The 13857-nt window shown below is 41.8% G+C and overlaps 1 protein-coding gene across 6 annotated transcripts in view; it reads right to left on the bottom strand.

Moving 5' to 3' along the window:
* The window catches only part of LOC111872625 (pecanex-like protein 1), a 74580-nt gene that overhangs the window by 24412 nt on the left and 36311 nt on the right, over positions 1 to 13857 (bottom strand). For 4 of the 6 annotated variants that reach the window (XM_023866709.2, XM_023866738.2, XM_023866735.2 and 1 more), the window contains 7 exons: positions 13645 to 13758; positions 12321 to 12470; positions 7811 to 8138; positions 5591 to 5875; positions 3746 to 4147; positions 938 to 2513; positions 7 to 312 (listed from right to left, as the gene is read on the bottom strand). In XM_023866709.2, coding sequence (XP_023722477.1) covers positions 7 to 312; positions 938 to 2513; positions 3746 to 4147; positions 5591 to 5875; positions 7811 to 8138; positions 12321 to 12470; positions 13645 to 13758 — 3161 coding nt within the window. The remainder of the gene's footprint in view (positions 1 to 6; positions 313 to 937; positions 2514 to 3745; positions 4148 to 5590; positions 5876 to 7810; positions 8139 to 12320; positions 12471 to 13644; positions 13759 to 13857) is intronic. The other 2 variants (XM_023866729.2, XM_023866714.2) reach the window with 2 other exon arrangements.

Here is a 13857-nt window from a genome sequence, read left to right as displayed (position 1 = left end):
ACATACCTTAAGCAGAAACTCATAGGTTTTGCTGAAGATGATTCCCATGAAGAAGTAATCAATGAGAAATGTCTCTGATGTACTACTGTAGTCCATCTGGAAGAAGAGAACAGCAAACACCAACACCAGGTACTGGGTTGATGGATCCGAAAATGATCCACGCAGGCACTTCAGCCCACACACCACCACCACCAATGATCCACTCAATGGGCCAAATTTCTGCACGACTTTTGGAGAATCACTTGTTAAAGCACCAAGGAACAAGACTGGATACAATATGTTTCGCTCCAGGAAGCAAAGGCAAACATACACCTGAAAGAAACATATGATGTCAGTTACTGCCACTGAAGTTCACATGCCAGTGGCTAAAAATATTACTGTCTTATGAGACCTGAGGTTGTGTAAGCTCACAGGACATTACTAACATTTAGGGAATCATGCTGCCTCCTACAATGAGACAGCAAGTAAAGTAAAAAATAAAGTAAAGATATCCCTGTACCAGGCTGTGAAGGCCCATAGGGTTGTGAGACGTTGAGGGTCCCACATTATCTAGACAATCAGCTCAAAGATGGCAGTAAGGTTGTCAGCCTTACGCGTCAGCCGCGCTTTACTCCCCAGGAAAATTATTTAATTAATTCCTGGTACTCATTTCTGTTAGAGGCTGAGTAAACCCCAGGGCCTAGTGCGGCTGGAAGGATTAGGACAACTGAAAAAATCCACTGACCTCATCGGGATTTGAACCTGCGAACTTCCGGCTTGTAGCATAGCACCTCAACCACTACGCCACCGCATAGTAGTTGCCTTAAATTTTGTTAGAAACAGTTATGCAGCAAGGCAACTGAATGACATGTCAGTACATGGAAGAATTGGGTAACAATGGCTGCTTGCACAACTGAAAATTCTGTAATCCCAATGTTACACAGCAAAGTTTGCTTACCTTCTCAAACCACATGACTTTTGCTGCATCCCTGACTTCAAACTGGCTGTGTTCATGAGAGCGGAACACAGGTCTTGCCAAACATAGCCATGGCAACTGTTTCCTGAGCTGGGGAAACACGTAATGCAGGATGAAGCCAAGGAATCCGACCACAGCCCATAGTACAGGGTTCAGTTCCGGCTGCAGAGCAACAAACACTGTGCTGCAATGGATTCCAAACACAAACACTGCTACCAATGTGCAGACAATCACATCTGATTTCAGTCTGGCATGCACTGTATGCTGCAGCTTCAGTGGCAATGGATCCACAAGCTCCTTCTCTTTTTCTGCCATGGCTGATGGCTGCTCTTCTGAAGATGCTGTGTTTTGTTTTGGTTTCTTGTTACTTCTGTTTGATGGACAGTCTGTTCTGTTAGTGGCTGTTGTTTTCATTCCAGCTCCATCAGCTTTCTTTTTTTCGTCCGACACATTCTGCTTCTGCTTCTGGCTACGATGGTGGTGGTGATGGTGATGATGTTGGCGATGGTGTTTATTTGGAGGTTTTCCTGGTTTAGGTGAGGAAGAAGGTTCATGGAAGAAGTCGTGTGGAGGCCACAAGTGTCTCTTCATTATATTCCAGATACCGGAGGGATCACTTGCACTTCGGCTTAAATGGTAGGTTGAGGCGACAAGCAGGCCACAAAATATTGAGAAGAGAATGTGCTGGGAATTCTTGGGTTCACTGAGTGCGCCAAAAGCAAACCCATACAGGAAGCACACCAGAAGGATGCTGCGGCAGACACAGTAAGCTGCAGCCAGCAAACTGGAAGTTGCGTTGCCACCAAACACATGTATATCAATTTGCTCCAAGAGGTACATGAGAAATGTGTTTATCTGAGGGAATAGCCCTAGACTGAAGACAATCGGGAAGCAAAGGAGGAATACAGCAAGAGCATCACGGGACATCTGCACCAAATTCTGGTTTGTGAAGTATGCTCCATAAAGGGTAAAGTTGGTCTGATTGTAAATTTCATTGTTTGAAAGAGTTGCCTGGTGCAAGATAAGAACTAGGGCACTAACTATACAGAAGTACACAGGCCGGCTGAATGCTACAATGCGATTGAATCCATGTGTAGGAGATGAGGCATCAGGTTGGACACTCTTGATAAGTGAATACTGGCACCCAGCCATCACAAAACAAAACATGAACGCAAAGATATCTCGAAACAAGCCCAACTGGAGAAGAAGTGAGCCAAATGCTGCTACTAAAATTGCCAAGCAAAGGGAGAGAAGTGTCTCATCCCACGTGAGGTTGCGATCCAAGAGAGCAAGGAGAGCCAGGCGATCAAAACGGATCTTCACGTGAGTGCACGGTGTAATCCAGTACTTGTAGTAGTGCCGTGGTCTACTGGGACCCAGGTCACTAGGAGTGTCTACTGCATCCATGTACCGGAAGTGGTTTCGAGTAAGTGTGATGTCTGCATCAGTCTCCCCTTGCGAGCTAGAGGCAGGTGGCGCAGCAACGGCCGTGGAGTTTGGCTCATTCAGCATGGCACCAGGGTTGGTATGATGATGCTGGTGATGTCTTGCCTGCCTGCTATGAAATCAATATACACAATGTTATCTGTATTATAAAAAAAAACATCATCAAATCCTGCACATTTCATGGGTTTTACTTCCATAAACAATGAACATTTACAGTGTGGAAATCTAATACCAGAGGTTTTCCACTTTTATTACACTCTTGTAAGTAAAGTATACTCCTGATTATCTGGTTTGTGGCTTACCCATGTGCATTTAAGGAGTATCTGCAACCCTGTGGAGCACCTACCAATTTCATTCAATCAGTATGTACACATCAAACAATATGACAACCATTGGTTAGGTTCTTGTAGGATTTCATACTGGAGAATTTTATCAAGAGCTGTAATGCTCTGTCTAGTCATGTGAACTCCAGAATCACTCAATGGATTCCCATAAGATTTGATAAAAGGGAGTTTTACTAACATTTATTTATACATTCCAATTTTGGTTAAAATCAAACAACAATAACGGACATTTCACAGGATGACCTAATTGTGTATCTGTACGCATCTCTGGTATAAGTTCCTCATATTTGTTCAAGGAAAAAGCACTTCAAACAAAAGTTTAAAAAAAAACATAAAACTCTTATCCCTAAGAAACCGTGCTGGCAAGGGCCAGCAGCATAAGCAAAAGACAGACCCGTCCTCTCGTCAGAGAGGGAGCCCCACAAAAATTAGACCATAACTGTCAAACAGTAATAATTAATATCTGGTCATGAGCCCCAGATGGGGCTCGACACCAAGACTTACTGAATGACCGACTGACTGATTGACCGTCAGTCGCAATGTAACTTTGACTTTGACTTATCCCTACGACTTATGGATTTTGAGATAAATAAACAAAAGTCAGTGAGGGCACCAGAATTGTTTTGTTAACCATACATATCCTCATTTGTACAATAAAACAAGCAATGGACAGTAGTAACTTTGAGCTACATGCCCTTAGAAAGAGCTAGCCGCCCCCTTAAAAAAAAAAGGTCCAGTGATTGAGGCTAGCTCTTTCTATGGGACCCAACAGAATAGGTGTTTTTCCCTCACCTGAGGACGGAAACAGATCCAGTTTCCGAAACGTCGTGTTTTTCTTAGTTATCTTAAAAAAAACCAGGTCAATGGATAAAGTCCAAAAACCCAATATCTCTGTGTGTTATACACCATCATCAGAATCCTATAGTAACTACCTCTAAGAACAGCATAACCCTCTCCATTAGGGACAGGGAAAGAATTAACAAAATGTGGATAGACTCACCTATTCCTCTCAGTGGCTGAGTGCATGTCAGCCAGGATGTGGAATGGATTGCGCAGCTGGTTGCTGGCTGAGGATGAATGGATAACAGCCTCCAGGATACATATGCCACCAGAGTGATGCTGCGAAGATGCTGGAGTGGACGGAAGAGTGGAGAAAAGGGGAACTGGGGTAACGTCTTTGAGACAGGATCCCTGACCAGTGGCAGAGGACGAATGATGATGGCAGCATGCCGCAGCAGGAGTGACACTCCCTGCATTAATCTGGCGATCCAAAATCACTGTGAGTCCAGACGAGTTTATGGACATGGAAGAGTTTGACAGAGACTCTTGCCCACCACCAGCGATACAGGAATCCCACACTGCTGGCTCTGTGCCACTCCCGCTAAGACGACACTGCTTTTGTCTGGAAACAAGAAAATTCATATTGTCACACTGGTGATGTAACATTATAGTGAAACTTCAATCTGCCATTTATCCCATGTCTGATACTTCATACTGCAAAAGTGAGCAGGTTTCTGACTTCTGACTACCAAGAATGGGAGTCAATGTTCGCATACAGTACCTGAAAAGCACTGGAATGCAAATCGTGCTTGTCCCCTGTGCACCACCATGCAAAGACCTCAGACTGTCAATTTCCTTGGGTTATTTTATGACACTGTCAAATGGTAGGATCACAAATGAACTGGAAAGGATATGAAAGGAAGTTTCCACATCATGTGCCTTGGTGTGATTCCAATCCAACCACTTCTGAAGCCAGCTGTCATGTGTATGAATGACTATAGATGGGGCTTGGATTGGAGATTAGATCTCATCTCAGCACTTTACAAATCACTACAGCACATGCTAAGCCTTCTCAGTCTGCTTACACTAGTTGCTTCCTCTTAATGGGTCTTAACAATATGCTTCAACTAATACAGATGATGTTGGGGTACCCAAAACTAGTCCATCTGTTTATAATATTTACGTTCAAATTGAAAATAATTTTGATCCATTACTCTTTTTAGTACAAGTATTATTTCATTTTGGATACTTCATTGACACCTGAGTTGATTTTAGTATGTTAGGAATTATATCCTCAGTGCATACTTTTGGTATGTTAGTGTACATACTCAGATTACTTACTGAGGTTTCTGCTTCTAAGCCAAGTGTTCCTACACATAGTTTTTTTTTTTTTGTTTATAATGCAGAATATATTGCGGCATGCAGACCCGTTGCCAGGCAATGGCTGTGAAATAAGTGACTATAGAACAGCGACTGCTAAGTAATGGTTGTGCAAACAAGTATGTTTCCACAGCAACAATTTCACTAAAACATGTACAAATATGCAAATTCCTGAAATAAACCCGAAAACCACACCAATGCAATGAAAATAATTAAATCAGAGAAGAATACCACTCTATTTCACACTGATAAAAACAGGTAACAGTTTGAACAAAACAGTTTCAATGCACACACATATAACAAGAATCAATCACTATGATGGTGCCAGAAAAAAAAAAATTGTTTTGTGTGAGTTCTTCCACACATCAAATGCTGAGTGCTTTCAGTGACCAATTTCACTTGCTTTAATGCAGTTCTCATTACAGACTGCACTCACTCTAACACAGCTGTTCTGTAATAAAGTGCTGTCAGAAATGTAATAGGTTTGTGTGACAGGACCCAGTATAATAAGAGTGCCATAAAATTAGTTGGAAGTACTGGTTTACTAACATTCATCAACATGACAATGAGAAATCAGGGCTTCCTTGTGAACTGCCCCTCAACAAATTTACTAACCAAGAATTCTGACAAATATATTCTACGTGTTCTAAAGAAACAATCAGACAATAGCATGAAGTTGCCATACCTGAGCAGTGTGCTAAGTAGCTTGCCATTGGCTGTGGCAGCAGCAGCAGCTGCTATTGGCATCACTCCTGTGTTGGCTGTCCCTGTTCCCTTCTCTGAGAAAGTGTAACTCAGCCAATTCCCATGTTCATCACGAAAACAATGAACGGCTCCTTCAGATGTGTCATTGTGACATGTAGCTATATGGGTTCCAGGACCTCCATCTGCCATGAGTGGTTCCAGGCCTGTGATCGATGCAGAGGGAGGTGCAACTGAAGTTTCACTACTGCGAATACCACCTCGAGACCTATAAAGCATAATAATAAGAGAATGGTTACAAGTGAAACACCCCACCCCTTCAAAATTATCTGATAATTCAATTGACAAATAAATATTTATGATGTATTTAATTATTCACCATTATAGCATACTACACTGTCAGGGAAAGACGATAGATTGTGAAATAGATGCAGTATATCCTGCAGGTAATGGAGTTCAGCAACGGTACTGACAAAATTACTGTTAAGTGACATCCAGCAATAAAATTTACTTCAAACACAACACTGTTTTAATTATGATTTTAATTCCACTGCCTTGCATTGGTGGGTGATAGGCCAATAATGGCAATATCCAGCACTTCTTAATGCTGCATTCATTTCTACGAAGGGCGTTCTGTATATAATGCCTCCTATTTTTTTGTGTTAATATATAACGTCTGAGCTGGTTGTTGGTGGTGTTGTAGTAAAGGTTGAACCTTCCCGCCAATATACTGTTAGTTTGGTTGTCGTGCGACAGATAGCGACAGCAGAGCAGTCTACCAAAATGGCGTCTGACATAGAAGTGCGTACGAAACAGAGATGTGTTATTGAATTTCTCACTGCCGAACAAATTGCACCCATTGACATCCATCGACACTTGCTAAAGGTGTACGAAGATGATATAGTGGATGTCAGCATAGTGAGGCGGTGGGTAGTGCGTTTCAACAGTGGCGAAAGTGAAGTGCATGACAAGCCACGCCCTGGGCATCCCTGCTCATCTGCCACTCCTCACAATGAACAAGAGCCTCATCCATACAGATCGGCAGATAATGACCAGGGAACTGTGTGCACGGCTTAATATCGGCTGTAATGCATTGGAAACGATGTTGGGGAAGCTGGATTATCACAAAGTTTGTTCCAGGTGGGTCCCGCAGATGGTTACACAGGACCACAAAACTCATCGAATGGAAGTCTGTCAGGACCTGTTGCACAAGTCTGAGGCTGAAGGTGACAAGTTTCTGGACAGCATCATCACCGAAGATGAGATGTGGTGTCACCTCTATGAGCCAGAATCCAAAAGACAGTCCATGGATTGGGGACATCCGGATTCCCCAAGAAAAAAGAAGTTCAAGACACAGCCATCGGCAGGGAAAGTGATATGCATGGTCTTTTGCGATAGACGGGGTGTGATTTTGTTGGATTTCCTGGAGCCTGGTGAGACTGTCAATTCTGAACGCTACAAGATGACGCTGACTAAGCTGAAAGCCCACATTTCCCGAGTCAGGCAAGAGAAGCAGTCAACCTTTCACTTGCAACACGATAACGCTAGACCCCATACCAGTTTGGCGACCACCGTGCACATTGCAAAGTTTGGCTGGACTCTCCTATCACATCCACTTTATAACCCTGATTTAGCACCTTAAAGACTTCCATCTCTTTGGGCCTATGAAAGATGGGCTATGTGGGCAACACTTTCCAGACAATGATGCTGTCATTGCAGCTGTAAGCAAGTGGCTAGCCTCTGCTGGTGCAGATTTTTACGGGCACAGCATACAGGCTCTTGTTCATCGCTAGCAAAAGTGAATAACGAATGGTGGTGATTATGTGGAAAAATAACTGTAAGTAGCTGAAATCTTGCTCTATTTAACTGCGTTATTATGTTTTCTGTATCTGTTGTAGTTTTCATTAAAAAAATAGGAGGCATTATATATGGAACGCTCCTCGTAGTAACTGTGTCCACCATGCTCCTTGCTCTCGTCTACCAGATGCTAAGTATTCATTCAAAGCATAATGGATGCACTGTATGTTATTTGCAGATATTGTATCAACTGCAGTCTTTACTTAAAGCAAAATATAATGAAGATGACCACATTCTGTGAATCTGACAGGAAATCAGAAGGAAACAGTATGAAACCAGCTTGTAAGGATGGAACTGATTTGGTATTAAAAGTGATGAACAGAAGGCCATGTCATCAACAGCCTACCTGCGTGTTCGAAAAGCCCTCCTAAGCCTCTGATGCCGTGTGCGGACATTTGTCCATAGGTCCACTCTATTAACACTGTGGAATACAGGCTCAAAAGCTATGGCAGGAGGTCCATAGACAGATTCTGGGGGTAATTCTCTCCTGGTGGCAAGAAATGTTGCAAGGAGAGGCATAGCAGGAGGTGGCAGCAAGGAACTCAACTCCGTCGCTGAGCCAGATGAACCACTTGCTCCTTCACCCACTGGATTTGATCCACTGCTCGTCTTGGTCACCAGTTCAGACTTCTGCTGTGTTGGAACATGATCTTGTGGTGTGGATAATGTTACAGCTGGAAGCATGCACAAACATTCTATTCAATAAGTGATACTGTCACATCTTACTGACCAGACATGGTGTTTGGATTGGTAACTGGATTTATTTAACACCTATAAATTTCAACTACAAGTAATTACAGCGCTCTCAACTTCTAACTACAGCACCCATCAAGTCTTCTCACTCTGTCTCCACCAGCTGTTGCCAGGTTACAGCTCCCAGTGATCTAAGATTCCTCAGCTTGTGATCAGGTCCTTACTGCCTATCGACCAACTCATAACTAATGCATTACTCCAACTGTTGATTCTCAGTTAACTCATGGCATCAATAGCAATCACTGACTGCTCACTGACCCCCAGCGGCCATCCATGGCTTTCATTGGCCATCATCTACAAATTTACAACTGCTGATGGCAACTCACTAAATAGCCTTTGGTTGGACCAACTAGAAAACACTGTTTCCAACAGTTCCTTTATTTAACTTCTTTATTAAGACCATCACAACACTTGATATAGTTGTGCTGTGACAGTCTTAATAAAGAAGTTATATATTTATTATAGGACAACAGGATGCATGAAATGAAAGTTCCTTTATTGTTGCGCATTTATTCTCTGTCATGAAGACTCATTTATTGAGTCATTACCAAGCAATGGCTGTCTTCATCAGTCAGCACGCCACAATATTAACCCCCTTACAAACAAGCATAATGCTGAAAATTGACTACGTATTACACACAATAAGCATCAGCCAGACAAGATGCTGACCTAAGAACTAGACCAAAGACTTATGGTCCTCATAATGTGGCAGAAATTTGTGACAGCTAATGCTACTACCTGCCAGACACACCCAATTATAGTCATTTATATCAAATACATAACCCACCCAGTTCTCGGGTCCAGTGGCTACTTCAGTGCATCAAAATCATCATTCACAAACTAAACATAGCACATGGCTAAACATGACTGAAGAGAAGTAACTTGGTGCATGGAGTAGTAAAGGTAGGGATGAACAACATGAGGAAAATATGTGGGACTGGGAGGGGTTTATACGGCAAAATACAGGCATATTTCCTGCTTCACAAGAAACATTTTGTGACGTGCATGGTCCCTAGTTTGACAATGCTAAATTGGATGTTGTGAGTACATGTGGAAACAATTTTCATGTATTTCTGGTTTAACTCATTGTAGATAAAACCAGCTGCCGGTCATGGTAGCCGAGCAGTCTAAGGCATGTACTGTCTTCGCTCGCTTGGAAACTGGGATCGTGGGTTCGAATCCCACTCAGGGCATGGATGTTTAGTTTGTGTGTGTGCGTTTTTCTGTGTTTGTGTACAGGTAGAGAACTTGCGACGAGCTGATCACCTGCCCAAGGAGTCCTACCGAATGTGTAAGATCCAGAAAAACCGAAGTGAACGGAGAAGTTCATGGAGGTAGGCCTAGGCCCACTGGGGCTGTAGTGCCAAGGGGGGGAAAAAAAGATAAAACCAGCAGATATGTTCAGCAAATTTCAAAAGTGTCAAGAATATCACATTTTGCTCTAAGATTACTAAGTGAGAAGATATTACAGTGGACAAAATGTGTGTGCTTTAGGCTCTATTTTTGTTTATAGGCATTGCACGAAAACCTTTATGATTAGATCGTACTATTCAACGGACTGGCAGCCATTCACCCTGTGTATTCTGAGACTTTACCTCTGGAAAGACAAGAGCTAATAATCGAATTTACATATTTTTCTGATAACAGTGGCAAAATGAATGTCTAGAACCTTCAAAACTTTTCAAAATTTATCTGGTCATTCAGTACATAAATAAAAAGTCCCAAAACCCGCATCTTCCAAACCAGAACACTGTGACAGATGAGTCCTTGACCTATGTGTCTCAGACAACACATACCCACATGGTTAGCAAATCTGGCATCAAAACGTACGAACACCTTGAGTCTAGCTCCAGCTATGTCTCGCTTTTCTCATTTACACTGGATGAGGCATGGCACTAATAAAACAGTTTGAGACTGCAGAAACAAATAAAATGCAACTGTAGTAAAACTGTTCGAACATCTTCTTGGTCATGGACACACTGTGTGGAAGGACAACTTCTACATTTCGCCACAGCTGGTTCAGTTCATGACATAAAATAAAACATGCTATGTTGGAACTTCACACATTAACAGGAAAAAAAAAAAGTTCCTCCTGTAATGAAGAATAAGACATTGAAGAGAGGAGAGCACTGTGGTGAGCACTCAGGAGATATAGGAGTGACTGACTATGAATAAAGCAAACAAAAGAAGGAAAGCAAGGTCTGTGATTATTCACAATTACAATGCCAAACCGTTTTGGGTGGATCTGAAGGATCAACCGCTACAGCCATACTTGCTGGAATGAAAGGAAGGTACTCAGTAGTATTTGAAAGTATTCAGCAGACTACTCAGTGTAGCAATACATAAGGCAATGGTCGTGTGATGGCCACTTCCAGAAGACAACACACAGGTTCACTAACATGAAGGCTTCCATTAACACAAGGCTTCATGAAAAAACACTGTTCCAGTGTTTCTCATCCTCTATACAGCTGCCTATCAACTGAACTGCTACCTATAAGGCCCCCCCATACACACACAGTTTGGCCTTCCGATCGACCTTACAGGCAAAACTGTGACAGTTTACCCCCTCCCTTTCCTCCCCATACACGCGCAGATACAGCGGCAGGCTTCATGCCACAATCACGGTCTTCCAGCCTATAATGTTGAGTCACACACGTCACGTGCTACAGTCCTGCAGGCAGAACTGACGGACTGACAGGTTTCCCACAGGCCAACAGTCCAAACGATTGGCCAGCCGGCCGCACCACTCACGTCAGTTTTGCCTTTCAGTCTTCAACTGTGCAGGCCGAACTGGAGGCCGAACTGTGTGTGTATGGGGGCCCTAAGATTCACAGAAGGTTATTTCCTGAATGTATTCCTGTCAAAGGAAAGAGCAAAACCTCATGTTGTGTACACACAACATGAGAAAAGGAGACAAACTATGTATTGGTGTAGTGACTGTAGGGCTGTGTTTAGATTATGTTTCAAGAGCTACCATAGAAACCTCAGCTTCTAATCCAGCTCCTTCCATCGCTCACATGCAGCACCCTCATGTAAGATAAGCTTATAAAGCAGTCTTTTCTAATGATTTCCATGAAAAAAATCATTATTATAGCTCATACAGATAAAAAATTATGGGAAAAAAATTATTTCACAGCAAAGTTAAATGTGAATTTGAAAATAATTACTGAAGGTCACTCACAAATGCACTATTTAAATGTCCGCACTGAAGGGTTAAAAGATGGGAAACAGCACTAAATTATGTAAAGCATCTGTTGAGACCAGAAAAAATTTCCCTTAAATGCAGGAACCTAGATATATTCACATAAATTACACAAAGCTACCCTTCAAAAAGAAATCTGAAGTCAATTAAATATTATATTATTACTAATTATACTAATTATATATTTTAACTAATTTTTGGATGAATACAAATGAATATAAGTAAGTTGTGCCCATATGCACTTCCCATCCTTGCTTCTATACAATCAAGCTGACCAATTGGGCGCTGGAGCTTCAGAAGTAAAACAAACAAGTGCTTATTCTTGATCATTTCTCAAAATATGGGCAGAAACCAGGTCACAGCCACTTACGGTAAAAAGGGAAAGAGGCACACAATATTGAAGGGCTTACAGTTCTTTACAAAAAGGTCGAAGAGTTGCTACAGACAGTCTGGAAACACAAAGTCACTACACACAGACTGGTGACTGTCACTACATGAAACTGGAGTCTAGCTGGTGTTGCAAACAGTGTGAAGATTAACAGTAACTACAGGCACATGATGTAGGGTAAAGTAACTCATATTCACAGAACGAATTTCAGATCACTGGTGACTCATATCTCACACTTCAACTTCTTCATAAGTTTCAACTCAGAGATTACACATAATAAAATGAAATGGAAGGTGATCATGAATTGTGTAGGAAGAGATGTGGAAGAAGGCAAATGAAGCACATACAAAGCAGCTATCCTGCTGTCTACCTGCAGGGAATGAAGAAAACATGAAAAGAAAACTTTGAAACAACAGTAAAGCGAAAATGAATCCTAGCATGCACTTCTCCTGTGCCACAGCAATCTATCACTAGAAGAGGATTTTTTATCCAAATTTTACAATTAAAACTTACGAGGATTTTCAATTCCTTCTGCAGGTATGGACGGAAGTTTCTCTTTCTCAGCTGCACCCCTCGATTCCCTGCGAAGCTGGCGAACTGGTTTTGCTGTACAAGCTGCTTTTCTGTTATATACACTGCAACTTGGTCTCTCTTTGCAACCTGCTTCACAACAAAATGTTTCATGCATCATGCAAAGAACATCATATCTCCAAAGGAATGATGAACTGAAGACACCACTCAAACTTGCATGCTTGTACTCAGTACTAAACAAAATCAAGATGCAGCCACTAGCTACACATTTTGTGGTGGTACCAAGCCACTACATAGAACTTCTGCATTAGTCACTGGTTACAATTTGAGACCTGGTCTTTATTTATAGGATATATAATATACGTGTATACAGTCTATACAACAAGATTTCCGAAAGAACAAAAGATACTACTGCATCTACAGTCTTTAGAGTATGCGTGCTGTTGCGTGTCATGTTGATACAGCAGTGTCTATTTTGTTTTTTCAGAAATATTGTTGTGTAGACTGCCTCCATTATATACAGGATGCTTCACGACTTTAGGGCATAACTGCAGGTGATTTCCTACGTCTTTGTGATCAAAAAAGTTCATATAAATATGTGTCCAATTTTGGACGGTTACGGAGTTATGACTGTTTTTTTCATTCCCATACACGCCCTCGTGTCAACCGCGGCTGTCAGCTGGCGGGTGNTTATGTTGGTTTATTATTTTGTTCCGTTTATCGTCAGTAATTGTTACCTTCTATTCTGAGTTTAAAACGGTCATAACTCCGTAACTGTCCAAAATCGGACACATGTTTGTATGAACATTTTTGATCACAAAGACCTAGGAAATCACCTCCTGCAGTTATGCCGTAAAGTCGTGAAACACCCTGTATATTATATAACCTATATATGACACACAACAGGATGCATACCATAAAGATTAGACTTTATTTTAAATGTCTGTGTTTTTCTGTGATTACCATTTGAGATCCAGCCACTGTTTATAATTTCCCCATCACTACCTGGCTATTGTTTCAGACTTGGCCACAAATTATAATAGCCTTCCAGTACCTGGCCACAATCTGAGATCCATCCACTATTTACAATTTCTGTGCTAATTACCAGCTACTATTTGAAATTTTTCTACAAGTGCCATCTACCACTTGAGACCTGGCCACTATTTGCAGCTTCTGTGCCATTATATAATTTCATGGATACTGCTTTAATACTGCGCATGACTACTACTTCAATAGTTTTTTCCACTTGTATATAATATCCACTTTTATCTCAATCAGCTTTAAATAATCTCTGCAGGTTACTTACGAACTGTAACAGTTTTAGCACCTCGGTCTCTTGCCAGCCTTCTGGCCTGTCTCCTTTGTTCCGTTTCACTAGCCACTGAAGTCTGCTGTTTGGATGCTGATCCGTTACAAACATCTGTTAATGTAAGGCAGACAATATCATAACAGGCTTAACAGGTCCAATTGCTTTCTTTGGTGGTATCATTTCCCCACATGCATCATCCAAAATATCTCT

The sequence above is a fragment of the Cryptotermes secundus genome, unplaced genomic scaffold (assembly GCF_002891405.2).
Source record: "Cryptotermes secundus unplaced genomic scaffold, Csec_1.0 scaffold1013, whole genome shotgun sequence".
Taxonomy (NCBI): Eukaryota; Metazoa; Arthropoda; class Insecta; order Blattodea; family Kalotermitidae; genus Cryptotermes; species Cryptotermes secundus.
The sequence above is the reverse complement of the archived record's forward strand: the minus strand, read 5'-3'. Positions and strand labels throughout refer to the sequence as shown.